Below are 26,294 nucleotides of genomic sequence, written 5' to 3'. Positions count from 1 at the left end.
GGCTTCCCTGGTGGTGCAGTGGTTAAGAGTCCGCCTGCTGATGCAGGGGACACGGGTTCGTGCCCCGGTCCGGGAAGATCCCACATGCCGCGGAGCGCTGGGCCCGTGAGCCGTGGCCGCTGAGCCTGCACGTCCGGAGCCTGTGCTCCGCAATGGAAGAAGCCACAGCAGTGAGAGGCCTGCGTACCGCAAAAAAATCTTTCCATGAAAAGTTCCCATTGCTTACAAGATAAAAGCAAACTCCTTAAGGAAATTCTATGAAAATTTTCATAATCTGGCACCTCTTTTCTTCCTGCACTCATTTCCACATCCTTTAGTCCAGTTTCACTTGGTTACTTGGAGTTCTAGGACACATCACATTTGTTCCTGGTCCGTGACTTTGCTTTTGCTCGATGATTCTCATCAATACAGGATGCAATTTGCTAGACTTCTGAAGGATTATCAGAGTTACACTAGTAAATAAAATCATCACTTTGGGACTATACTTTATCCAACATGTACTTGAAAAAAATACCACACATGTGTTTTGAAATTCAGATCTTATTCTAATTAAACAAATATAAATTAGTTCCACTTATGTTCTAGGCACTGTGTTGGGCTACGGTGGAAAAAAGAAGGAAAATACAGTCTTTGTCCCTCAAAGAGATCACATACCAGTAAGAAACATAGAAATATTTATAACAAATTATAACACAAAGCAAGAAGAGAGGCAATTTTTAAAGAAGGTTATAGAAAGCCAAAAGTTAAGTGGAGAAAATATTGTGCCTTCTAATAAATAGTATTTCTTTGATTCCTGGATCTTGCAGTACAGTCTACAAAATAATTTGAAAGTCAACATGTAAACATTTATGTAAATATTTATATATGAATTTATGATAGCATACATAGCATATACACCAAATATTTATTACATAAATCTTATATATATATATATAATCTACATTGAGATTCCATCATAACAATTTCTTTAGGAAGTGTCATAAAGAGATACTATATTAGGAGATATAATCTATCTAACATAGCTTGGTTTGTAAGAAAAGGAAATTGGCAAGCACTTAGTCATTTGAATAGATTTTCACATATAAAGGCTAAAAATAAACTATTATAAGTGTGTAAAAAATTAGGGAATATTGTTCTCATGAGTACTTCTCGAGGAAGCTACTGGATGAAATTCTTCAAACAATCAAAATGACTGGAGAGGTAACATCATAAGAATTGGTGTGAATGTAACTTTAGACTTAAATGATGGTTACAAAAAAAAAAAGAGTGCCATGTGTTATAGTTGTGCAGTCTGACACAGCACAAGTATCAAGCAATTCAGGGACAGTAGGGGGAGCATATGAAATTTAGAATGAGTTTTTGATTGCTTCATGGCTATTAACTGAGCACAAAAAGATATTACAACAAATCGTCGCTTGCAGACATGGAGAAGAAGGAAAACGTGGAATTTTCTCTTTATAGAAATTGTACAGCTAAAGCAATGAAGAAACAATAGAATTAGTAGATTTAGAAATTCTCCTTTATGGAATTATTCCAGCTAATAAATGAAGAAGGAGTGGTAGTATTAGAATGTCTCTATTTTGCAAACCCTAATGAAATGATGGCTCTAGACAGTGATTCAGTTTCTGCTAGCATCACAAAAGGAAAAACAGTGAGTCATTATATGCTCCCTGATGGAAGAACTCAACACTACCTATATAACAGAATTGAAAAAAAAAAAATTTTCTTGCCTCTAGTTCTACCTGCCAATTTCCAGGAAATATAGAAGACAAAGAAATGACTTCAGAAACATTATAGGGAAGCAAACAGCAATTCAGACTGTAGAAAACAGCAGAATAAATAACCTAGTTTCTTCAATAAATAATTTACAAAGGTTTGAAGAAAAACAAGAGATGGAGGAGGGAAGGGATCCAAAAGATCAAAGTAGATTTAAGGGACTTATTAACTAGTCACAATTTTGGAGGGTTCTAATTCAAGCAATGGTCTGTTTAAAAATTAACATGCGTAAGAGACAATTGTGAATGTGCACTGTGGCTACTTAATGATTTTAAGTAATTATTGTCTCTTTTTTATTTTATTTTATTTTATTTGGCTGTGTAGGGTGTTTGTTGCTGCACGCGGCTTTCTCTAGTTGCTGCGAGCAGGGGCTGCCCTCGTTGCGGTGCTCGGGCTTCTCACTGCGGTGGCTTCTCTTGTTGCGGAGCTTGGGCCCTAGGCGCGTGAGCTTCAGTGGTTGCAGCACGCAGGCTCAGTAGTTGTGGCGCACGGGCTTAGTTGCTCCGCGGCATGTGGGATCTTCCCCCCACCAGGGCTCGAACCCGTGTCGCCTGCATTGGCAGGCGGATTCTTAACCACTGCGCCACCAGGGAAGCCCTACTGTCTCTTTTAAATATGAAAATGGTACTGTGGTTACATTAAAAATTAGATTTATTGTTATTTAAATATTTAGTTGTAAGTATTTGTCTGGGATTTGCTTCAAAATAATACAGGAGTGGGAGTGGAATAAATGAAACAAGACCTACCATAATCAGTAATTGTTGACTTAAAATGATGCATACCTGGGAGTCTATTATACTATTCTATTTTCGCCTGTGTTTGAAATGTTTCATAACAAATTAAAGAAATGAAATGAAACTATAAGATAAACAAGAGATTAGACCTGGCAGAAGAGTAAATACATTCACCAAATGATAACGCTAAGAAAATGACTCAGAATATATCACAAAGGTATGCAGAACACAATGAGAAATTATAACATACAATTTAATCTAATTAGAGTTTAATGGTGATAAGTAGAAGAAAATCACTATGGGTATTTTTTCAATAATTTTCCAAAAATGGTGAAAAAAGATGATTTGCCGAATTCCGTAATAACAGCAAATTTTGACCCAAATAACTACCACTATTTTTGAAAGGTTAATTGGATTAAGAAAATTTATTCTGTTAAAAGGAAGTCAGGTAAGAGATGGCTTAAAAGCATGAACATTCAGGGCATGTTCTTGGGATGACCAAATATCATGGTGTAGGTTCGGTATCAACCTACAACATAAGAAGCAGGGTTAAAAATAAAATTGGGAAGGAGAGTTAGGACCAAACAGGGATGCTGTATTCAGCAATCATTCATATTGTTACCCTCTGGACTGTGCAGTACAAAACCTATATAATCTTAGTCAGTGCCTCTGGAACCAGATTGTGATGGTCCCATTGAGTGTTGTATAAAGAAAAGATATTAGTAATTAATGATCTTCAGAGGTCAAAACTGGTCAATTTTCTTTTGCCTTTTTCTCTACCTTTCCCTTCACCTCCAGCTACTTCCAGAAGGTTGGAAGTGTTAAGGACAGCTAATGCATTTGCACAGAAGTTTACACATGAGCTTGAAAAATTGAGGATTTCCCCTAATCAAGACTCTATATTTTGTTTCATGACTACAGTTAGGATACAGAGACTCTGCTCCTTTGTACTCTATGGTTTAACAACAAAGGTGACCTCCTATATCAGGATTGTTTTATTTAGCATTTATTTAGAATGACATATACAAATTAATAGTTTTCTTTTTTACATATAATTTATGTCTTTTATACTTTTATTTTTGATAGTGGATGTTTTACCCCTTCGAATTAGATTCCAAGGACACTTCTTGTGAGATTTTCCTTCAGGATTCATTTTTTATTCAGGAATTCCTGTTCTTGGTCTTAAAGCAAACATTAAATTTGTCTATTAGAGATTTGGGAAACAATGGGAGATAAGTAATAGATATTGCATAATATATTTCTATACACATTCTTGAGTTTTAATTGAAAAATAATTTTAGATTTCTTTCAAAGTATAATGCTAACTCAAAAAACATTAAATGTTAAATTTTTCTATCATCTGTTGCAAAGATATTTGAGAATCATTTAAATGTATATGATAAAGTCACAGGACTAAAATGAATGTTTTCCTACATTTAGTAGCAAGAATGTACAGTTTAGAGTTTTGCAACTATTTTATTAAAAGATTTCTAAAAATTATAGTAATTTTGCTTGGGAGAGCTGTACATAATGTTATTTGCTGTTCTTTGATTACATTATATGAGATAAGACCTTTGGTCCTTTAGTCCAGATAGCTTTACTACTTCTTTACTTGCTTTTGAATTATTCACAAGGCCAGGATTATCTTGTTACCTTACTATGCCTGAACGTATACAAAACAATTTCTTTGTTGCTTACAAACACTTGTGATGTTCATGTATATGCCATCATTTTTTCTCCTTCTCAGGACATGCATTTTCTATTTTCTCATACTCACTGAGAGAAGGTTATAGGTCTGAGATCCATTTTCCATACTGTAGCCCAAAGATTTCACCCATAACTAAATCTAGGAATTCATAAGCTCTTTCTGTGTCGTGGGCCACTGTGGACCCCTTCTCAGAATATTGTTTTTTTTGTTTTCTTTTGTTTTGTTTTTGCGGTACACGGGCCTCTCACCGCTGCGGAGCACAGGCTCCGGACGCGCAGGCCCAGCGGCCATGGCTCACGGGCCCAGCCGCTCCGCGGCACGTGGAATCCTCCCAGACCGGGGCACGAACCCATGTCCCCTACATCGGCAGGCGGACGCTCAACCACTGCGCCACCAGGGAAGCCAGAATATTGTTTTTAAATGGACAAATGTCATGAGTTCAAAGGTTACTAATATATAGAAACATAATTATCATAATACTTAAAATGAATTTGTAATATGACAACATATATGCTTCTTTATTAAGGCATAAAATAAGATCTAAAAGACATGTCTAAATAACAAGAAATTCAAGTAGTGCTGAACATAAAAACAATCTCAAAGTATCTGTAATGACAAAAATGTGATCCGAATGTATCTGTGATTTCTACTGTGACAAGGGTTTACTTACTACTAACACCTTTGTGATTTGTTCTCTACATTCATAAGTGAAACAAATGCTATATTTCAATTAGAGGATAATGAGACTAAAGGTGTAACATTTCCCATCCATGTTTATGGATCCTTGAATTACATGACTCCGGATTTTAAAACTCTGTCTCACGCATATGAAATGCATTATTTTATTTTCTATTACTATAAAATATTCAGAAAAGAAAAATTTTAAACTCTGCTTTTGAAAAGGTCCATAAGAGATGGAAATGTGAAGAATGAATGAACAGCTAGGGAGAAAGAAAAAAGAAAACAAACAAACATAAAAAATACCAGGGCAAAGTCCATGTCAGATCATCATAAAATGAAGCAAAGAACCATCTGTTGTTTCCTATTTTATATCATATTTAACATTTTTTTCACCTGAATATGACACTAGCTTCATTTTCAATTGGATGTGCAAGTTACTTTAATTCTCAGGGCAGGGTTATCTCAACTATGCTTTGAAGTTCAAAATATTTCTTCATTCGGTTCACTTGTTTAAAGCCTGAAGTTAATGGTCATTCAGCTTATGAAAAATAAAAGGTAGCAGCTATGACCATATCCCTAGCAAAATCGTTATCTACTATTTGAATGACACTTTAATATTAGAAGGTATTGGAATTTTTCTAAAGGGTGGTTTCTCTCACTTCTTCACACAACCCTAAAAATGCCTTGTAAAATATTAACAAAAATAATAATACTTTATATCTGAATTTAATTAGGATAATCATTTTCACAACTATTATTGTTTTAATTCTCCCATTAATATTTTGAGGTCAGCAAAGCAAGTAATATCATTGTGTCAGTCGGGGTTCCTGCAGGAAACAGGCAGGAAACAGGAAACATTTGAAATAGGAAAATTTGAGAAGGATTTAGACACAGGAAGACTATTTACAAAAGGCTGGGTAGAAGCAAATCATAATGGATGGCACAACAGCCCAGGACCCTGGTCTGAAGAGTCAGATGCCTTGGGAGAAGCCGTGACCTTCAGTTAGGAGGAAGTGATCTTGCAAGGAGACAGCGGGGGGAAAATTATCCTGACTTCACTTCCTCTCTCCTTCCACTCTCTCCTGCCAAGGCTGCCCGTTAGGCCTGTCCCAAACCAAAGCCAGGGAGCACAGGCACTTTTCCGGGATCCAGAGAGGTTAGTTTCCTGGACTGAAAGTAGGGTGAGAAAAGTCAGAGAGTGTATCTGGAGAACAGATGGAAGACACCCAGCACAGTTATATACATTCTATAGATTCAGGTCAATAAACACTTTGCTCTCTAACATTGTTATTATAACCACTGAATTGAAAGAGAAGACTCCATAGAACATAATTAGAAAAGCAACTTTATCCCTCACCCACATGCATTCAAACCCATTCAGTAGGAGTTGTTTCCTATCTCTTGCGTAAAAACACAGGCAGGTACTATGACTCTACAGGTCACACTGAAATAATAAAAATTCGTCTCATTGCTTTTATTAGAAAAACAATCATATTTCAGTAATTAAAATAATAAAAATAATATGTTTTAGCCCAAACTATGAATATTAATAATGTTTCTCCTTTTCAAGCTGGAAAGCTGCACTGGGAAGAGGTGTGTGGTCAGTTTGTCCTCATCCCTTCCTCTACCACACTGGGCTGCTTTATGTCTCCTCCAGTACTGGGGATGTGGGTGCAGAGAAGTAAAGAAAAGTCTTACTTGACTGATGCTATCATGACTTGACTTTTGTGTTCTCTGGCCTCAGTAAATGCTCAAAGATGATTCCTCACCATGGGCCGTTTTATGGGGTCACTGCATAACCCCCGTAGGGAACATTGACATAAATACCTTGCCTCCAGCAGCGCTTCTCTTTCAGCAGGTCAGTTTTACTCCTCACCTTTATCCTACCCGCTCAGTTTCTTCATTTGTCACCACCAGCAGCATCCTGGTGCCTCACCCATAACCCCTGGCCAAAAGCCCTTCAGGGAAGTTTTCTTTTATCATTAGCCTAGGCCAACTCTACCCACATGCTCGCTCTACATCTGTTCCACAGAAAACCCACATCCTTGACTCTGGTCACTGAAAGTAAAGCTGTTGCTTATATAACCATTTCTTCACTCTGGCATCGAGCCAATTCTTACAGCATCCTGCCCTTTAGATTTCATAGTCTGTTCTGTGAGGTCTACCCTGCTTCAATGGGTATATGTCAAGATTTTCTTGAAGCCCTTTCTCTATAGGAAAGAAGAGGGAAATGTTACTGTTCTCCAAAAACTTGCTCCAGAGAAATTCTCCTTCTTTACCTATTCAATATCAATGTTTTTATTGGATGAAGTTTGAGAAAATTAGTTTGTAACAACCTCCTTTACAAATAGTGCATAACTCTAGCACCTTACTTTGGAATGCAAGAGAAAATACCACTGTTTTTTTTCTTTTTTCCCCTTCAACTTTTCTAGGCCACAGCCAAAACTGAGATAGAAAGAATCCCATTTTAACATTCTGATACACTGGGTCTTTTTTTATTCCTAACACCCTAAGAAGATATTAGCCCCATTTTATTAGTATATTTTCACAGATATAAAATGATTTCCTTGGCATAATGTAGCTAGAACATCAAGTTGTTGAACTCCAAGTTCAATGACTTTCTACTGAAATAAGCTGTTTATGATAAAGAAATTAAAGTTATATGTGAATAAGGCACTTGTCCAAGGCCAGGAAAAGTGAGATTCACTTAGAATGCATGCATTAAATAGATCATTTTGAAAAACTGTACCAACGGTATATGTGTTTCTGTCCAAAGCCAGACATAAGGTTCAGACTAAAGTTGAGAATAGCAATTCCAACTTCAATTTGTCAGATATGATTGCACTTCTTGATGACCATGCCAGAGATTAAAGGTGAAAATCCTAACATTTCACCTTTCTACTTCATTGTGAAGCAATGTTGCAGGCTGAGGCCAACCTAGGTATCTCATGATTTTTGCTACTTTTTTCCAGCACTTAATTGTTAATACCCAAAGGAGGTAGTTCAAAATGGGCTCCATTTCATAGTGAAGAACACAGAGAAAGGATTCAGAATGTGGTGCCCTATTTCCATGTTTCCTTCCTCATATTTAAAAGCCTGTCTGTACTATAGGAAATGCCCTTGAGCATTGATCTTGGGTCATTTTTCCCAATAATTGTTCTTTACTGCTTGCCTCTTATACCCCAGCTCAACTCCATGGTAAAGTTCCTTTACCTTTTCTCTCTACCCTAACTCATATATGAAGGTTTAAAACTTTCTCCTAAAAGGGATAATACTTGATTCCATATATGGGCTTTGAAATGTACATTACCTACTCCCCCAAAAAGAAAATTCTAGAAGACATTTTTGTGTAAATTCATTTGCTGGATAGAAGTTTTGAATGTCATCAGACCCTCAAAGAGGCTCATGAGCCAAGCAAATGAAAATCCTTTCTGCCCAATCCTACAGCTCTACAGTAGTTTCCAAATCAAGCATGCCTGGGTTACTTTACAGTGAACCCTTTAAATCTCATGTTTTGATTCCAGTGTTCCTGGTTTATTTCTGAATGCTTGTTCATATGGCCCTTTCCTTGGGATAATACTTCAGAAGCTGATATTATGCCTAGTCAGCACCATCATCGTAAGTTTAATAGAATCTATTTAACATTGAATTACCACTTTTGAGACAGAACTCCAAAAGTCATAAGTCAACTGTGTGCTAATGAAGTAGCAATTTCTTTCATCATTCTAAACATATCCCATTTACTTAGTCATGTTTCTCAGCCTCGTGTTTCCACGTAGAGAAACTCCAGTTAATGAAAGACTGGCCCCAAGCCCCACCACTTTATTCACTCCTTCTCAAAGGAGAAGTAATCACGTACTTGATAGGTCAGTTTGCGAGGAGTAGTTGAGCATGTTCAGCTCATCCCTTTTCTTTCTGTTTTTGTTTGATAATTATGACTGTGTAAATCTGTCTAATCCTCAGAGGAGATGTAAGAAAGTCATTTAAATGCAAATTAAAGTCTTATTCTACATTCAGCTTGATCAAAATGACATTTTGATTTCTCCGCATTGATCATTCATATCTTATTTCTGTATTGTTCCTGAAGGTGGACTCAGGAAAAAAGGCATTATGTACTGGCCCCTAAAAACTACATCATCACTCAGACTTAATGTGGTCCTTCATCAGAACATTCTGGAATTTGAATTTGAAAGCCTAATTGTCTCTTTTAAATTTAAACATGACTGTGGACTTCAATGATTTCTCTTTTCATTATTTACAGGGCCTTGCTGAGTCTCCTTCATTTTACTCTGTCTCATACATTAGTTTTTCCAAGCTCATATGTTTATATCTAACTTCCTATAGTCATTTATTAATTCTGTAATTTTAAATTGTGGCAACCAACATTGCAGGCCTCAGGGGTCACCATTTGTTTTATTGTTTTCATATGCCCCATAAGTTCTTCCTGGAACCTCCAAACTTGGCTGTGATCTCTTCTCTTGTGGAATCCCAAAACACTTTGAATCTTACCATATTAGATCTCTATTGCTATGCAAACAAGTTACCCAAAACGTAGCAGCTTAAGACAATAATAAACATTTATGTTCTCACTCAGTTTTTGTGCATCAAAAATCTAGGAAAAGTTTACCTGGGTGATTCTGGTTCAGGGTCTCTCCCAAGGTTACAGTGAAGAAGTTGGCCAGGGCTGCAGTCATCTGAAGGCTACATGGGGCCTGGGGATATCCATTTCCAAAACGGCCCATTCGTAAGGCTGATGACAGGAAGTCTCAGTCCCTCACTAGCTGTTGGCAGAAGGCCTTAGTTCATTGCCATGTAAACCTCTCTATAGGGCTGCGAGATGAACTTAGGAAATGGCAACTGACTTCCCCTAGAGGGGGTGATCCAACAAAGCAAGGCAGAAGCTGCAATATTTTTCATTACTTAGCTTTAGAAGTCATTTCCACAATATACTATTGGTTACGGAGGTCAGCCCTGTTCAATGTGGAAGCAGACTGCATTATAGTAGAATTTTGGGGGTTTATCTTGGAGCCTGGCTACTATACTCACCTAAGCTTTAAAGTATATTTATTTAATTCTGTGTTTTACTCATCTAAATTACTGAACTATTTAAATGAACATTCTCTGTTAGCCATTACTATACTTTCCCTTTTTGCTGTTACTCAATGTTGGTAGAGCTGCATGCCCTTCTTGAAAGGGGCCAAGCATTTTATTGTCCCTTTAAGATGTAACAGCAAATCAGACTATTGTTTCTAGGGAACACCCTCCACACTCTGATTCCTAAGTTTCTTTCCTTGGGACTCAAAACAGTAAGCTGGATCAATAAAAATTGTTGTGTATCCTACAATCGGGGGAAAAAATGTTTAAGTTCACATGAAACGACTATTTAAATTAACGAAGGGGCTTCCCTGGTGACGTAGTGGTTGAGGGTCCGCCTGCCGATGCAGGTGACACGGGTTCGTGCCCCGGTCTGGGAAGATCCCACATGCCGCAGAGCGGCTAGGCCCGTGAGCCATGGCCGCTGAGCCTGCGGGTCCGGAGCCTGTGCTCCGCAACGCGAGAGGCCGCAACGGGAGAGGCCGCAGCAGTGAGAGGCCCGCGTACCGCAAAAAAAAAAAAAAAATTAACAAAGTATCTGTTCACAAAATAAGGCTTAAAATTTTTAAAGGCTTGGTTATCATACAGAACATATTCTCAGACCATGACATAATTAAATAAGTAACAAAAGGGTAACTAAAAAAGAAGCTACAGTTCTAAACTCATTTCATGAGAATAGCATTATCTGGACACCAAAACCATGTGTGGAGAGAACAAGAAAAGAAAATTACAGGACAACTTCATTAGTAATTATAGATACGAATTCCTAACAAAAAAATCAACAAAACAATTCCAAAAATATATCAAAAAGATAATACACCAATATCATGTTGGGTTCATCACAAAAATACAGTACAATGTTGATTTGCTTTAGAAAGTCAAATAATAGAACTAATAAATTGAAGAAATAAAACCATATCATCTCAAAAGATGCAGAAATAGCATTCAATAAAATTAAACATCTATTCATGATCTAAATCACCAGTGGACTAATAACAGAAGGGACCTTTTTTAACCAAATAAGGGACTCCTATTAAAAAATCCTACAACATATATTCTTAAATGATAAGCAACAACAAATCCAATAAATTATTGAAGGTCTTTATGGAGAACATTATAAAAATATATGAAAAGGCATTAAAGATAAGCTAAATAACTGATCTTGGATAGTAAGAGTTAATATTATAAAGATTTCAATTTTCTCCAACTTGATTTATACCTTAGATTCAATACAATTCCAGGTAAAACTGCAAAAGGATTTCCCATGAAACTTGACAAGGTGAATCTAAAATTTATGAATACTTAGGTGTGAATATAGAAAAAAAGGAGAAATATGACCCCTATGTCACTCCATAAATAACAAATAATTTTAAAAGGTTTAAAAATATAAATGTGAAAGGCAAAACTGCAAGAGGTTTTAGGACAACATAGGATAATATTTTTGTAACATTAGAGGTGATTTAATGAACAAAATGTAAAACTATTGATAAATTTCAAAACAAAATTAAAGATTTTCATAAAAGACACTAAAGAAGATTAACCACAAATGGGAAAGGATATTTGCTCATAACTGACAAGGTCTAATATTCAGAGTATAAGAAATTCTCCTACAAATCAATATTGAAAAGAAAAACAAACCAATAGAAAAACAGGCAGCAGACTTAGGTACTTCCAAAAGAAGAAATCCAAGTGGCCAATAAGCAAAGGGAAAGGTGAGCAACTTCATTAGTATTCACAGAAAGCAAACTAAGAACACAATGAGATACAACAACAAATGCACTAGATTGGCAAAATTAAAAGTCCACAATGGGAGGGTTGGCATAAATTTGAAACAATAGGAACTGTCATACACTGCTCTTGGGTGTGTAAATTGGTACAACAACTTTGGAAAACAGTCTGGAACTATGTAATAAAATTAAGTATAGGCATAACTAGCAATTCTACTTCTAAAAATATGCTGTAGAGAAATCCTTAAATGTGCATTACAAACATGTGTAAGAAAATTTCTAGCTGAACACTACATAACAATAACGAAAAAAAAAGAAATACCTCAAATTCCTATCCATGGTAAAATGTATTAATAAGCTGTTGTATATTCATTATTCATTATTCATACAATGAAATACCATACCACACTGAACATAAAAGAACTACATCTACGCATGACAACATGGACAAATCTCAAAACACAATATTTGCTGAAAGAAGTCAAGAAGTATTCGCACATTTCTTTCAAATAATATTCTAGAGCCATCTAAACTAACCAAGAGACTTTTGAACAAAACATATAGATTATAAAGAAAATGAAGGGAGATGTTAGATCAAAATTCATCCTACAGATTACCTCTGGGACGAAGTCATGGGAGGGATTCAACTTGGGAGGAAGAAAACTGAGGACTTCTGAAGTACTGGTAATATTTTATTTCTTAACTTTGTGCTACCAATAGGGATGTTTATTTTATTTTTTTAAACTGAACATAGGTGAATTTATAGACTCTTTGGTATGTATGAAGTGATTCTAAATAAAAAGTTTAAATATAAGTTTTATAACAGTTGTTTTAGAATGGTGAACATCTTTAGAAATTGAATTATCAAAGAATATACTTTTATTTATTTATTTATTTATTTTTTTGCGGTACGCGGGCCACTCACTGTTGTGGCCTCTCCCATTGCGGAGCACAGGCTCCGGATGCGCAGGCCCAGCAGCCATGGCTCACGGGCCCAGCCGCTCCGCGGCATGTGGGATCTTCCCGGACCGGGGCACGAACCCGTGTTCCCTGCATCGGCAGGCGGACTCTCAACCACTGCGCCACCAGGGAAGCCCAAAGAATATAAATTTTAAAGAAAATCTTATTTGGCTCAGGAAGTCTGTATTTTAGTCTGAAGTTTAAAATTATATTTAAAATAATCCATCCTTCTTATATTATTTTAATAGTTATTCTGTATCCTTAAACTACTTTCAGAATATTTTAGAATGGAAAAGGTGGATTGTTTTAAATGGATATATAATATAAGCCATGTCATACTGTTATTTTGTCACAAGAGGGACTAGATAGTCAAAAAGTACGGTTTTCCCTTTTGGTCTTAAAAATATTTTTCTATGTTAACACTTATGTTTTATACACTGTGTATTACTGTCAGTGTATGTGTTGTAGATTGTAGTATGGTTATATATGTTTCATATCAGCAAAAATGTTAAGAGAAATACTAGTTTACCATTTTACTTCTGAATAGATAGAAACTGTGTAGAAATTATTTAACTTATTAAGATATTGTTGTTTTTCGGTAAGTAGAAGTAATAAATAGAATCCAAGTCAACATCCCCTGGTTGCTAATACTTTTTGGATCAAATCTGGGGGAAAGGAGGGAAGGAAAGAGTAGGGAAGAAGGAAGGAGAAAGAGAGTTTATTTTTGCTTTTACCATACCACAACTCCCTCTAGTTTACTTGAGCAGGAAAAGTAGATTAACCATAGTAAAGAAAGAAAAAAAATGTTATTTTCATTTATTTTACCTTGACTTTTGAAAATATACATTGGTAGTATGGACCAATAAATGTTCTGTTCTAATTTATAATGATGCATGAAACCATCATACTTCTCTTTAAAAAAAGTAAAAGGATTATTTTTTGTGACACTATCCATTCTGCAAAAGCTTTGGGAGGTCAGTTCACATGTGAGGCACTACTCTTTCCCCAGGTGCCATTTTCTTCCTCTTCTCATCAGTTCTTTGAACACCTGGAAGGGGCTGGTTTCTCACTTCTTCTGCTGCTTGTCTAGGACTTTCCCTGAGCATTTTCCTCCATCCCGGGATGGCTTCTACCTTACCCCTTCCCTGGAGTTATAACGGGGAGTGGTCCATGAAGGAATTTAGGGGCTCAAGGAATAAAAATCACATCAGTTTAATGTTTTTATGTATTAACCATTTATGCTCAGACATCAGCCCTAAATCATACAGACAAATGTATTCAGTTTTTTTTTATTTCTATGGTAATAAATTACCACAAACTTCTGGACTTAAACCAACACAAATTATATTATCTTACAATTGTGTAGGTCAGAAGTCCAGGATATCCTCACCAGTCACCAAATACCCTTCTAGACCAGCGGTCCCCAACATTTTTGGCACCAGGGACCAGTTTCATGGAAGACAATTGTCCCACAGTGGAGATGGTTCAGGCAGTAATGCAAGCGATGGAGAGCGGCAGACGAAGCTTCGCTAGCTGGCCCTCCCCTCACCTCCTGCAGTGCGGCCCAGTTCCTAGCAGGTCCCGGATGGACGGATACCGGTCCACGGCCTGGGGGTTGGGGGCCCCTGTTCCAGACAACTTTGATATGATTGATGGCTAGCTAGTTGGTGGCCCCTAAAATTCCTCCTGTAAAGCTGCTATGGGATTTCCCTTTCACCTAGTCTATCAGCAGGATACAGAGGAAGTCAAGAGATTAGCAGGCTGTGCTCCTTGGAGGCTCTAGGGAAGAATTCATTTCCTGCTCATTTTAGATGTTGGCAAAATTTGGTTCCTTTTGATTGTAGGATGTAGGTCCTCGTTTTCTTTTAAGAATGTCTAGAGGCCACAGCGTTGCTTGATTTGTGACTTTCTCCTCCATCTTCCAGGCTAGCAATGGTGGGTTAGGTCCTTCTCTGATTGCAGCTCTCTGACCCACTTTTCTTCAGTCATCTTCCACTTTTAGGACTCCTCTGACTACACTGAGCCCACCCAGATAATCTAGGATAATCTCATCTCAAGGTTTTTATTAATCCCATCTGCAAAGTCCCTTTTGCTATGTAAGGTAAATGATTTACAGATTCTATAGATTATGACAAGGACATCCTTTATGGTGGCAGAGGAGGAGTGGCCATTATTTTGACCACAAGGAAAATAACTGCTTAAGTGAGGAGTTTGTAAATCTACTTATGTGAATAAAAATTATTTTAAAATATCATGAAGACATTTTTCTTTTTTTCCCAACAGTCATTATTTATAATTACATCAGAAGACTTAAAGCACAACTGATATGCAAAGTTTCCTATGACTCTTGACCATTCACTCTATGCTAATTTTATAGCCCAATATGTTTCCCAATTGAATGTCAAGTTGAAAAATATGTAGTCAGTCGATTATCATGAAATCCAGAAGTGAAAACAATAGGCACCACTTAGGAGGGTGTGATTTTCAGAAACTTGAAGAATGGAGGCAGAGGTATGGATAGGTGAAGAATAAGCACTAAGTATTTTTTTTGTTTGTTTTTGGTTTTGGTTTTTTGCGGTATGCGGACCTCTCACTGTTGTGGCCTCTCCCATTGCGGAGCACAGGCTCCGGATGCGCAGGCTCAGCAGCCATGGCTCACGGGCCCAGCCGCTCCGCGGCACGTGGGATCTTCCCGGACCGGGGCACGAACCCGTGTTCCCTGCATCGGCAGGCGGACTCCCAACCACTGTGCCACCAGGGAAGCCCACTAAGTTTTTTTTTTGTTTTTTTTTTCCAGATTTTCCCGTATTGGTCATACTGTTGTCTAAAAGACAGTCCTGTAAGATCATACGTACAATGCTATCTACATTGACTAGCAAAACGAAGGGCCAACCCGAGAAGGAAGATAGATGTGAATCAGCAGAAAAGAAGGCTGAATTAGATTAAAAAAAAAAAAGAATAATAATAACATGTGTCTATTCCTACCAATATCATTTGAGGGTAAGCTCCCCATGAGGTTCACTTCCTATTTTTAATATCCTTGTATACACAGCACTAAGCACAGTACCTGGCATATTGAACACATTAAATAAATATTAACTATCTTCAAATTAATTGTTTTAATTAGAATTAAACAATATTTATAAATTTTTTTATGTGTAAGATACAGTAATAAAAGTCCCTCATGTTTCCATTGTTCTCTATACTTTTCAGAGCTTTTTAAATGAATTATTTACCTAATAATGACATGAGGAACATTGATAAGACCTGGTAGTTAAGGCAAAAACTTGGCATCAAGAAAACTGAGAGAACTTTGTCCTCTACTATTTGTATAATATTAAATCCTTGTCATGTAACTGGCTCGCTTGTGGGTTCGAAAAGTTGCTAGGCGTTTGCAGATGCCTGTTCCCTTGGTTTGGGTAAAAACTCAGGGCTTGTGAAGAGTAAAAATATTTTTAGAAAAAAGTTACCTAGATAAATAGGCATCACTCCCATCTGCTGTAGCCCGTGTGACACTATTTAAGCAGGCAGTGACATGCTGAAGAGCAGGAAATAGGTTTTAACCTGGAGGTCCTGGTGCTTAGCACAGCTTCTCAAATAAAATACTAAGTGAATATAGGAGAAAATGAGAAACCTGCAGCATTATGGTAGCAGAGACATTTGAGCGCCTACTGTGACCTAGGGCCTGAGCCACACTCTGCAAGGATTCATTTAATCCTCACCCAGCATAAGAGGTTGTGGGATCTTAGTTCCTGGACAAGGGATCGAACCCGGGCCCTCGGCAGTGAGAGCACAGAGTCCTAACCACGGACTGCCAGGGAATTCCTTCAAACGACAGTACAATCTTAAGCAAAGGTAATGTCGTTTCTCTAGTGCTTCAATCAGCCTGGGAAGAGTCTGCTCATCACTGATATCCAAAATTTCACAGGATGGAAAAGGTGGAAAACTCTGCAAAACCACTTCTGAAACCAGTGGTTCTGTACTGAGTTATTAAAAATAATAAAAATTTACACAGGAGAGAGAGTTATTCAAACAAGTTTAACACTGTGATAAGAGCCCCAGTCCAGTTAACATTGTACCTTGTTGGGTTGTCATAATACTTCCTTAAAAGTGTGTTATAAAGAAGGACAAATGAAAAAAAGTTATACTATATAATAAAAGAAATGTCACTTATAAAAAAAAATCCTTGTCACTCTGACAGTACTTAATTATAGGTTTTTGAAAGCAAAGACTGCTTCTGACTTATTGATCCCAAGACAGCCACAAAAGGAATCATACATAGTAGGTACCTAGTAAATGATAATAGGAAAAAAAACATAGATTTTTTTTGTAGTTTTTATTTATTTTTAGTGCTTAAATTATTTAGTATAATACTGACAATGTAATGCAAGTAATTAGAAAGAACAAAAGAAGCTATTGGAAATGTTCTGAAGCAAACCTTTTTTAACTCTTTAAGCTGTTGAATATTGACAAAGTTGTCTTGTGAGGTAATTAGTTCATCACTGAGATTTTCAAGTGATGAGATTTATCATTGCTGGTCAAAAATTGAAGCAGAAATTCTTACATTTGGTGCGAGAATTAACTTTAAGACTCTTTCCTATTCCAAAACTATTTGACTACTGGTAATGTTTTATTTCTTGATCTGGGTACTTATTGCGCTTATAATCTGTATATGTCTCATATTGTTCACTTATAAAATACTTATCCTCTTTTCTCTATGTATATATGTCAATAAAAAGCCTAACAAACCTGTAAGTCAACTCCCTTCAGCTGTGAGATAAGTCACTTATTTACATAGCCTTCTTAGCTTCTCCCTATTTCTATCTTCATTAAGAAGACTGAAAACATCTTTTAATTCCAAGGCCAGTGTATATTATGCATTCACAACTCTTGGACCTCTTCTGTTAGGATTTTGACTTGATAGCACCAAGTGATGACAATAACAAATCAAATTAAAATGTTTCTTTTTAAAGAGATAATTTATAAACATACAAACTGTAAGGCCTCCTGTAGGATTTTTTTTAAACTTTATTTTAATAATGAAGTATTTTTTTCCCTAAGAATATTTGAGTACATATAACAAACATAGACCATCTCATACAAAGCTTCTCTAGGTAAAATCTGAGTGAAGACCTGAGAGGCACACTTACCCCACATTCAGTCTTGGCATCAGCATCCTTTCCTCTCCCTCCTTCCCCAGGAGAACCATTCTAAGGGAGAGGTTGGGGAAAACTGCTGACCTAGTGCAATCTTCCTCAATTAACAGAGGAATACACTCAAGTCTGATGACGGGAAAGGGACTTACCCAAACTAAACACTCAGCAGATTGTTTCATCTGGGCTATTTGATTTTGGATAAGTTATTTAATTTCTCTAAGCCTAAGTATCCTCAGATGTAAAATGGAGGTAGTCAAACCTACTTCAACAGATGAATAGATAAGAGATGGTGTCTAATGCATAGTGGGTGCTGATGAATGAGAACTATCACAGTTATTCCAACTCCAGAAGAAAGCCCCCAGATTTGCATGAAATAAAAGAGCAAAACTAATGATTGATAACTTGGACTTTAGCTTAAAAATGTTCTTTTTCGCTTGTTTCAGGAAAGTAGTAGATCATCCAAAAAGGCGATTTGGTATCCCCATGGATCGGATTGGTAGAAACCGGCTTTCAAATTCCAGAGGCTAATTGATTCCAATCGTGAGTACAATTTGAAGAAATATAATACCTGCAGGCTTTGATTAACATTTCACAATGGGCTAACTGATCCATCTTGGTTTGTAAATCCCCCTTTTGATTCCTTAGCTTATAAATTTGCTTTTTCAAACATTTCTGTACTTGATTAGTATATAGATGCTAAATAATTTAAATGACATTAAAAAAAACATTCCTAGACCTACTTCACCCTAAAATAAAAGATTTAGTTATTCTCACGGACTTCTATGTAATTATTGAATATTAATATGCAAATAATAAAATTCTAATAAACAATAAATCACTTTCATAAATATAGATAAATGTGTAGCAATCCTTCTACTATGAAGAAGACACATTCTAGTGACACACAGAATTTTGTTGCTAATAACTACATTACCAGAATTATCATCATGAACACAGGAGAGAGAATGGTGTCCCAGAAAGGGTATTAGCCAAGGAATCAGGACATATAATCCAAATCCTGGTTCTGTCATTCATTATCTCATTTCTATCAAGATACCTTATTTCTCTACAGGTTGTACATTTAGATAATAACATAAGGGTATTGTAGAGATTAAATTAGATTCTTGTACTAGTCCCAGAATATATCGGACACACAATACGTGCAAGTGATAACAGCTTATATTACAGTTCTGAAAATTAACTCTGTGTTGAGTCCTATACTAGTGCTATACATGCATTGTTTAATTTACTCATCATGTTCCATAAAGTAAGTACTGTTACTATCCCAACATCTTGAGAAGCAGTACAGTATAAGGGGTAAAAGTGCCAGGTAGAGAGGTCAGGCTTTTTGGGTCAAATCCCAGGTCATCTATCTGTTAGCTGTGGCAACTTGCTTAAAGTCTAAAAACCTCTTTCATAAAATGAGGACAAAAATAATTTCTACCACATTGCATTGTCCTGAGGATAAATGAATTGATATACATTAAGCACTTAGAATTGTGCCTGACATGTGTTAAGCACTCAATAATTATTATACAAATAAGTGGAAAGCTTAGATATATTAATTAACCCACAATGCTACATAGCTAGTAATTGATACAAGTATAATTCAATTCCAGAAAGCTTAAATTGTAAGCTTATATTTTAAACAATATATTTAATCACACATATTATATGTTTTAAACACTGAATATTTGTTGCATATAAAATCTAGGCAATGTATTTTCTCCCAATAGGGCTTACAGAGGGTGCATTCTTCCTCACAAATAGATAAGACAACCCAGAACTGCTTCGACAATTTCAGGCTACAGAGAGAGAACTCTGCTTTCTGCTTTTCTCAAGATAATCCTCAGACCAGTGATGCCCCCAAAGCATCACATTAGCCTTGATCCTCTTTTAATTTGTCATGTCATTTTTTTCTCCTCATCAAATACTCTCAACCACAATGAAAAGTCAATATTTTACCTCTACTTTCTCATTCTCAGAATGACTTAATTAAAATAAATATTTTTCTCTGTGGAGTCGTCGATCAATGCAGTTAAGAAGTTACTGAATGTCCATAAACACGGGAGGACTTACTGAATACAGCCAATATCACTGCCTTTTCAGCAGCACCATCTTCAAAACTCAGACTGAACTGTCTTTATATCTAGAGATATACCAAGTATGGTCACTCTTGGGGCTGTTAACAATCACCATATTATATTTGAGTAGGAACTAACTGCTATCAAAAATCAAGTAACTCCTTGAAATTAGGGCCACAATCCTGTAGTTTCTTGAAGTATTGAGAACGTTATGACACTGAGGTTAAAATAATTAAGTTCAATTGGTTTCCATATGTATCCTATCACCTTTGCAACCCTTGATTATCACCCATTTTAGTATTTCTGAATTCAACCAAAACAGGTTATGATAAAAAAAATCATACAAGAAGCTCATTTTTTCTATAAATTTTTATATGAAGTTTTAGACCATGAAAACTCCAAAGAGCTACTAAACTACGAAAAGGCCATTGAATTAACATAATGTTTTCTGAATCACTGTTGAGTGAAATCCAAATTAGTATATTATGTCCTTCACTTAACAGACTTTACAGAGTATCATGACAATCACTGTCCTTATTATTATAACATCAAGAGAGTAATATCACAAAAAAATATGTTTAGCAAAGAACTTACCATCACATATTTTCTCTTCCTTTTTTCAATCATTGTGTGCTCACCTGCTCAACCATCGTTTCTATTCCTTACTTCCTGCTACTATCACCAAGATTTCTCAGACATTTTTTGACTCCCTCATGTGAAATTTCATGTTTTATATTTATGAATAATAAAGGCCATCAAAATATATTTCTGATTTCCATTCAACTTTTCAAAATTATTTTTGCTATGTTATTTCTTATTGTCACAATATTCCCTTGAATTAAACAGATGTAATATGTGAATCATTTAATAGATAACTTGAGTCATTAAACAGTGTTCACATAATCATGCAGCTAAATCTTTTGAACATATTCTGAACATTTAGGTTAAAAGAACATAAAGTCTCATTTAACCTAAATCTTTTTTTTTTTCTTTTTAATGAATGAGAACACGGGCTTTGAGAGGAAATTGATTTGCCCAAAATTTTACAGACTTTTGGACAAAGAAAGATCCAGGACCCAGTCTCTGGACTTCTAAGCCAACATTCTCTTCATGACCCATAGGGCCTGTGTGCTAAATTGTTATTGCCCACTTCACTGATTAACCATTTCTTAAGGAAACAGAAACAGTATCTCAGACTTTATGAAAATCTTTGTTTCACTTCTGTGGGAGTTGACGTACACTCATTTGGAGCAATTTTATTTGTGGGTTTTCACCTTCTGGGTTTCAATATAAGTCTTCACACTAAAAATGAAACTGATAGTAATCATGGAAGTTTTTCTTGGTTTGAAATCAAGTCTAGATATAGCTGCTGTGTGTTACTTAGTTTCCAGAACAAATGCTAATCTCTTCCCTGATAGGCATTTTGGAAAGGAAGATAATCTGATTTTTACACAACGTCCTGCTCAAATCATTAATGTTTTGGACCCAAATTTTGAGTTTTTAATAGGCTTCAGTTCTAAGCAACTTGAATTAAGAGTGGTAAAGTTTCATAAGTTCTCTAGATGCAATTAGCAAGTTCTAGGTTGCTGCCGTTGAAATCAGAGTGCCCACTTGATGAAATGTGATAGAAATATGACCATTAATTGTACTACCCCGGCTTAAGACTTTTAATAATGTGAGGCAAATGTTGCTGTATTATACTGACAATTTTTATTTTAGAACAATATTGACACACTATCATTCAGATAAATTAATGTAATTCGCAAATAACAGAAATATTGTGTTTAAATACCAGTATATGGTTGGACCCTTTAAAAAGAGCAAGATGTACAATAATTATCAACATGTTAATATAACAATAGAAGTAGTAATCAGATTTTCTTTATCTTTCACTTGTCATGGCAACATCCTTTGAACCAAGACTGAAAACTCAAAATAAATAGAGGTACTGGAAGAATGGAAGTGTGGTTTCAGCATAAGCGCCTAGCTGTTACATTAAAAATATCCTTTTTTAATAAATTTTGATCTGAAATTATCATTTTGCATTATTGTCTCTGCAATAAAAATATGGTGCATAAATAAAAGCTATAATGAAACCTCATGTAATTAGAGTTTTAGCTCTTCTCCACTGAAGTTGATGAGCTTCCCCTTAACTACAGAGTTCAGATTAGTTTAACATTTTCAACTTTCATTTTTGCAGACACAACTTCCTTGGGCGAAATGTCACAGAAATATGGAAGATGCTGCAGTGAAGTTCTTCACACTCCACAATGATTAAACTTCTAAGGAACCTTCTGTAATCCTTTCCAGAGCTTTAACTTCAGTTCATCACATCACAGTATTGTTGTAACTTCAATTAAATTGTGCAGATAATTTCAATGTATGGATATATTTTAAATATATATTTTAGTTATTCATGAACGGTTACTTGGCCCCAAACCTTACTTTTCTAAGAAACACAATACAGTGAAACGCTTTCTATGTGCATTTACCATTTACATATATTACTGAAGAATAATAACTGAAGACTGATATCTTTCAGTAAAATTTAGGTACAATCCATTTGTTCATCATTGGGGAACAAGGAAAGACAATGCTGTATAGTTTCTCTTGAAGTTTTACTTCTCTCGTATCCTTTGTCTGTGAGGCTCTTGGGTAATGATTATGAAACTAGACTTCTCTTATATTCAAATGTCAATCCGGCTCAACCAAATAAAACACAGTCCCAGTTCCAGAAACAAGAGAAAAATGTCTCTGAGCAGAAAAAAACAGCAGTAATTAAGCCCATAAACTTTATTCTCCCAATGAACTAAGAAACACTGCGGGTCGGAGTACATTGACTTAGAACTAGGAAATGAAGGATATTACTCATTTGCCAAGTTTGGCTATCTCATGTCCCCTAACAACTTTCCATTTCTCTAAATTACAACTTATAGTTAATTAAGAGTAGCACTGGCTGATTATGAGAACAACTACACACAGAAGTAACAGATGAAAGTATGGGGAAGTCAAAGAATCACCAAGTAGGAAACCACCAAAGCACTTGGGGCCAATTAAGTTCACCTAATTGTAGCACAGTATATTTTAGCACATTACAATAAACAGTCTTTTTGTTGTTAATCACTCATCTAAGAATCCATTTAATTTGTTTCATATACTGTGTTTAATAAAGCATTGAAGAATATATGAGAATGATTTCTTTAAAAAGATTCAAATTATTTTTAATTGGCCTATGAAAGCATAAGTTTTGGTATTCTGGAAAGCTCAACTCTCAGCAAAACTGTGTTGTTCTTGTAATTTAGATGCATAAGCCCATTGTGCATTGGATATGCTTTCAAAACATAAAGATAACTTATTCCTTGGACCAGAGATTTAGCATAAGTCAGCAGAAATTTTAAAACCCTCTGAAAACACTTCTTTAAACCCTAGTAATCACTGTCAAACAGACCTGATATGTGGGAAGAAAAAAAGTTCAGTCAGCAGAGCAAAGGTTTATTTTAGCCTAAAAAGGAAGACTGTGATGAGAAGGTATAGTCATATCAGAAGAAGGGGAGAGAAATGGGTTGTTGTTGATCTTACCTAAAAATGAATTAACGTACGATCCAAAGAACAAAATAAACTCTGACATAGAGATGAACATATGCACTTAGAATACAAAGTGGTTTTGTATATAACTTCTCCTTGAGGGGGGAAATGTTCTAACTGCTGAAAAACTTTAAGCTTAGGAAAAAACTGAAAATGAATGATTCTTTTAATTGTAATAGAGGAGCCTTAGCAAAGAGAACTGAATTTTGCGAAATCTCACTGATTCTTCAATTTCTGTTCATAAACTTACATTAGAAAGTTAGTGGTACATGGACAGATATACTGCAGGACTCATTATTTGAAAGAATTATTTAAGTTATAATTGCTCTTGCCCACCTTTCCCAACTTTCTGATGAATTATAGAAATATGTCTAATTCCTTAGAAGCTCTTTCTTTCCTTTTTCTCCCCTTTGGATATTTGTCAGCTGCTAATCCAACTGGGTACTGTTGGTTCACACTTTGACAAAAGGTATTAAAACCTACTTTAACCTAAAAATTTCTCATGATAAAGATTTAAAGTTGGATTAAACAAATTGATTTCCTATCTTCTATAATTTTTAAATTCAAAATTATGCCTATGGCCTCCATTTTAACTAAAGTAAGAAGTCACAGTGTATCGATTTATACTCTATTCTAATGTGTAATGCATTTGTCTCTAGCATATACACAAGACTTACATGAAGAAAATAAGAATACACAAGACTTACATGAAGAAAAAAAGAAAAGTGTTTTCTCCACTTATAACTATTTTATTTCGTATTTTAACTTTTACCACTACTTTATACAGAGTAGAAAATAAGTCAGCGGTATTCTAGTTTAAAATAAGGCATCCTTTTAACATAGCAGGAAATTTAAGACATAATTTCTGTTAAGAACATGACGAGTCATCTCATCTATTTGTATAACGCATTGTATATTACTAAATCCAGCTATATTTCATTGAAAGTCACCAGCTTAAAGGACTTTTCAGTTAGTTTCAAAGAAATAGATTACTTTTTATTTTTCTTTGTTCCTGTAAAAAGCTTCATACAGCAAACAGTGAATATGGATTTCTGAGTTCTGGTGTTAATTATATAACCAGTTTTTCATGGGGGATATTAATTCCTGGTTACACACACACAAAAATCTAGCAAATTCTACCTTTAATCTACAGATATCTTTAGGGAATTAAACTTCTTAAAGCAAATTATAAAAAGAAAAAAAATTATAAACAGATGACTTTCTCTAAAAGGAAGAAGTATCAAAACCTTTTTTGAATGACATTACCCCTAAAGTTTACAAATGCATAAATATTGTTCAACTGCTCCAAAGTTAATAAACGTGAGATGATGAAAACAGGAGTTTTGTTTTCTTTATGATAATATCATGTTTATGTTCACAACAGGTGTAAATACGTGGGAACATTCAGGCATTATTGAGCAACTAATATTTATGTGGCTCCTAACAAGTGTATTTAAAGCATTACAGGCATGTAACTCAACTTGGTCAGTTTCGTGTATTTTTAAATTTTTTTTTTAGCTTAAGCAATATTGTTCATTCTAGCTCATGAGATAGTCTTATCTTTAAGCACCACACAATTAACATCATGTAGATAAACTGCATTTCCCCTGTTCTGTGACGTAACAGAATGCCGGTAGGCTCATCTGGCCAGCTAGTCATTGATATTCTTTAATTATAAAGTTACTTCGACTATGCTTCTGTGCCACAACAGGTGGCAAACAAAAATGAAATTGGATTCCCAGCCTTGAATTGATTAAATAAGTTTGCTCAGACGAGATGTAAACAAGAGCAGTTTGATGTGAAAACGTGGGGGAAAAAATGAAGGAAAATCCAATGAGTTTTTGTTTTGTTTTACTTGACGTTTTTGGTACAATGAGTCTAGTCTCTCACAGACGTGCTGACAGCCTCAAATAATTTCTGATATTGTGGAGGAGGCAGAGATGAGAATTAAAGGACCCAAAAGCAAATTTTTCTGTACAAAAATTTTCTTAATATCTATCTCTGAAACTTCTAATACATCTTTCTCCTAGAGTCCGATAAACAATAGATTTCTGCTTCTTATAATGTATTCATTTGGTTGTAGTAGTCTCAGTGACAATTGCCCTAATGAACAGAAAAGAGATAGTAGCCAGCATAATCACAAAAAAAGAGAAAAGACAATGATGCACATTTTCTATAAATTGAGACAATATAATTTAATTTTCCAAGACATTTTCTAAAATATTTTAAATAAATTTAATAAAATATAATTTCTCATATAAATTGGGACAATATAATTTAATTTTCCAAGACACTGTCTAAAATATTTTAATTGATAGCTCAACAGCCTAGTCATCTCTGGACAAAACTATATGTAGACAATGAATTTATGAAAAGCATACAATAGATAACAGCACTCCCAACTTCAGGTCTACAAAGCCATTCTGATCGTCCCATGCCATTCAAAAGTGCAACTGATTTGTCATCATTATTCACAACATAAGTTTTAAGCATGTAATATGCTGGATAAATTCTGCCACCGTTTCTTTATGCTTGAAATAGCTACAATCTTTAAGCAGTAAAGTGAGTAGATATATAATTTTGTCTAATGTTCTTATCTTTTTTGGCATCCAGAGGAAAAACTTTAGACACAGTATTTCCAAAAGCAAGCTAAAAAATAAACAAAACAAAATCTTTATTAGGAAGATTTTTGATAAAATGGTACATTTGAATAAAATAGTTTATGTACACCTGAGTATGAGAGAAAGTTTTCTAAAACGAATGTTCAAATGGTAGTTATTAGCCTCATG

General features: G+C 35.4%; 1 protein-coding gene across 2 annotated transcripts in view; it reads left to right on the top strand.

The window, feature by feature from the left end:
• Nucleotides 1–25,274, top strand: part of OSTN (osteocrin) — a 41,749-nt gene extending 16,475 nt beyond the window's left edge. Inside the window, exons 4-5 of one of the 2 annotated variants that reach the window (XM_022569554.3) lie at nucleotides 18,280–18,376; nucleotides 22,121–25,274. In XM_022569554.3, coding sequence (XP_022425262.1) covers nucleotides 18,280–18,364 — 85 coding nt within the window. In that variant the 3' untranslated portion in view covers nucleotides 18,365–18,376; nucleotides 22,121–25,274. Of the gene's footprint in view, nucleotides 1–18,279; nucleotides 19,169–22,120 lie in introns of those variants that run through there. The other variant, XM_089910681.1, reaches the window with a different exon arrangement.
• The last annotated feature ends 1,020 nt before the right edge of the window (nucleotides 25,275–26,294 follow it).

Source organism: Delphinapterus leucas, chromosome 4 (assembly GCF_059928025.1).
Source record: "Delphinapterus leucas isolate spDelLeu-1000000601 "Yukka" chromosome 4, BTC_Dleu_Yukka2, whole genome shotgun sequence".
In the NCBI taxonomy this organism is placed as follows: domain Eukaryota; kingdom Metazoa; phylum Chordata; class Mammalia; order Artiodactyla; family Monodontidae; genus Delphinapterus; species Delphinapterus leucas.
Note: the sequence above shows the minus strand (reverse complement) of the source record. Positions and strands in the feature narration are given on the sequence as shown.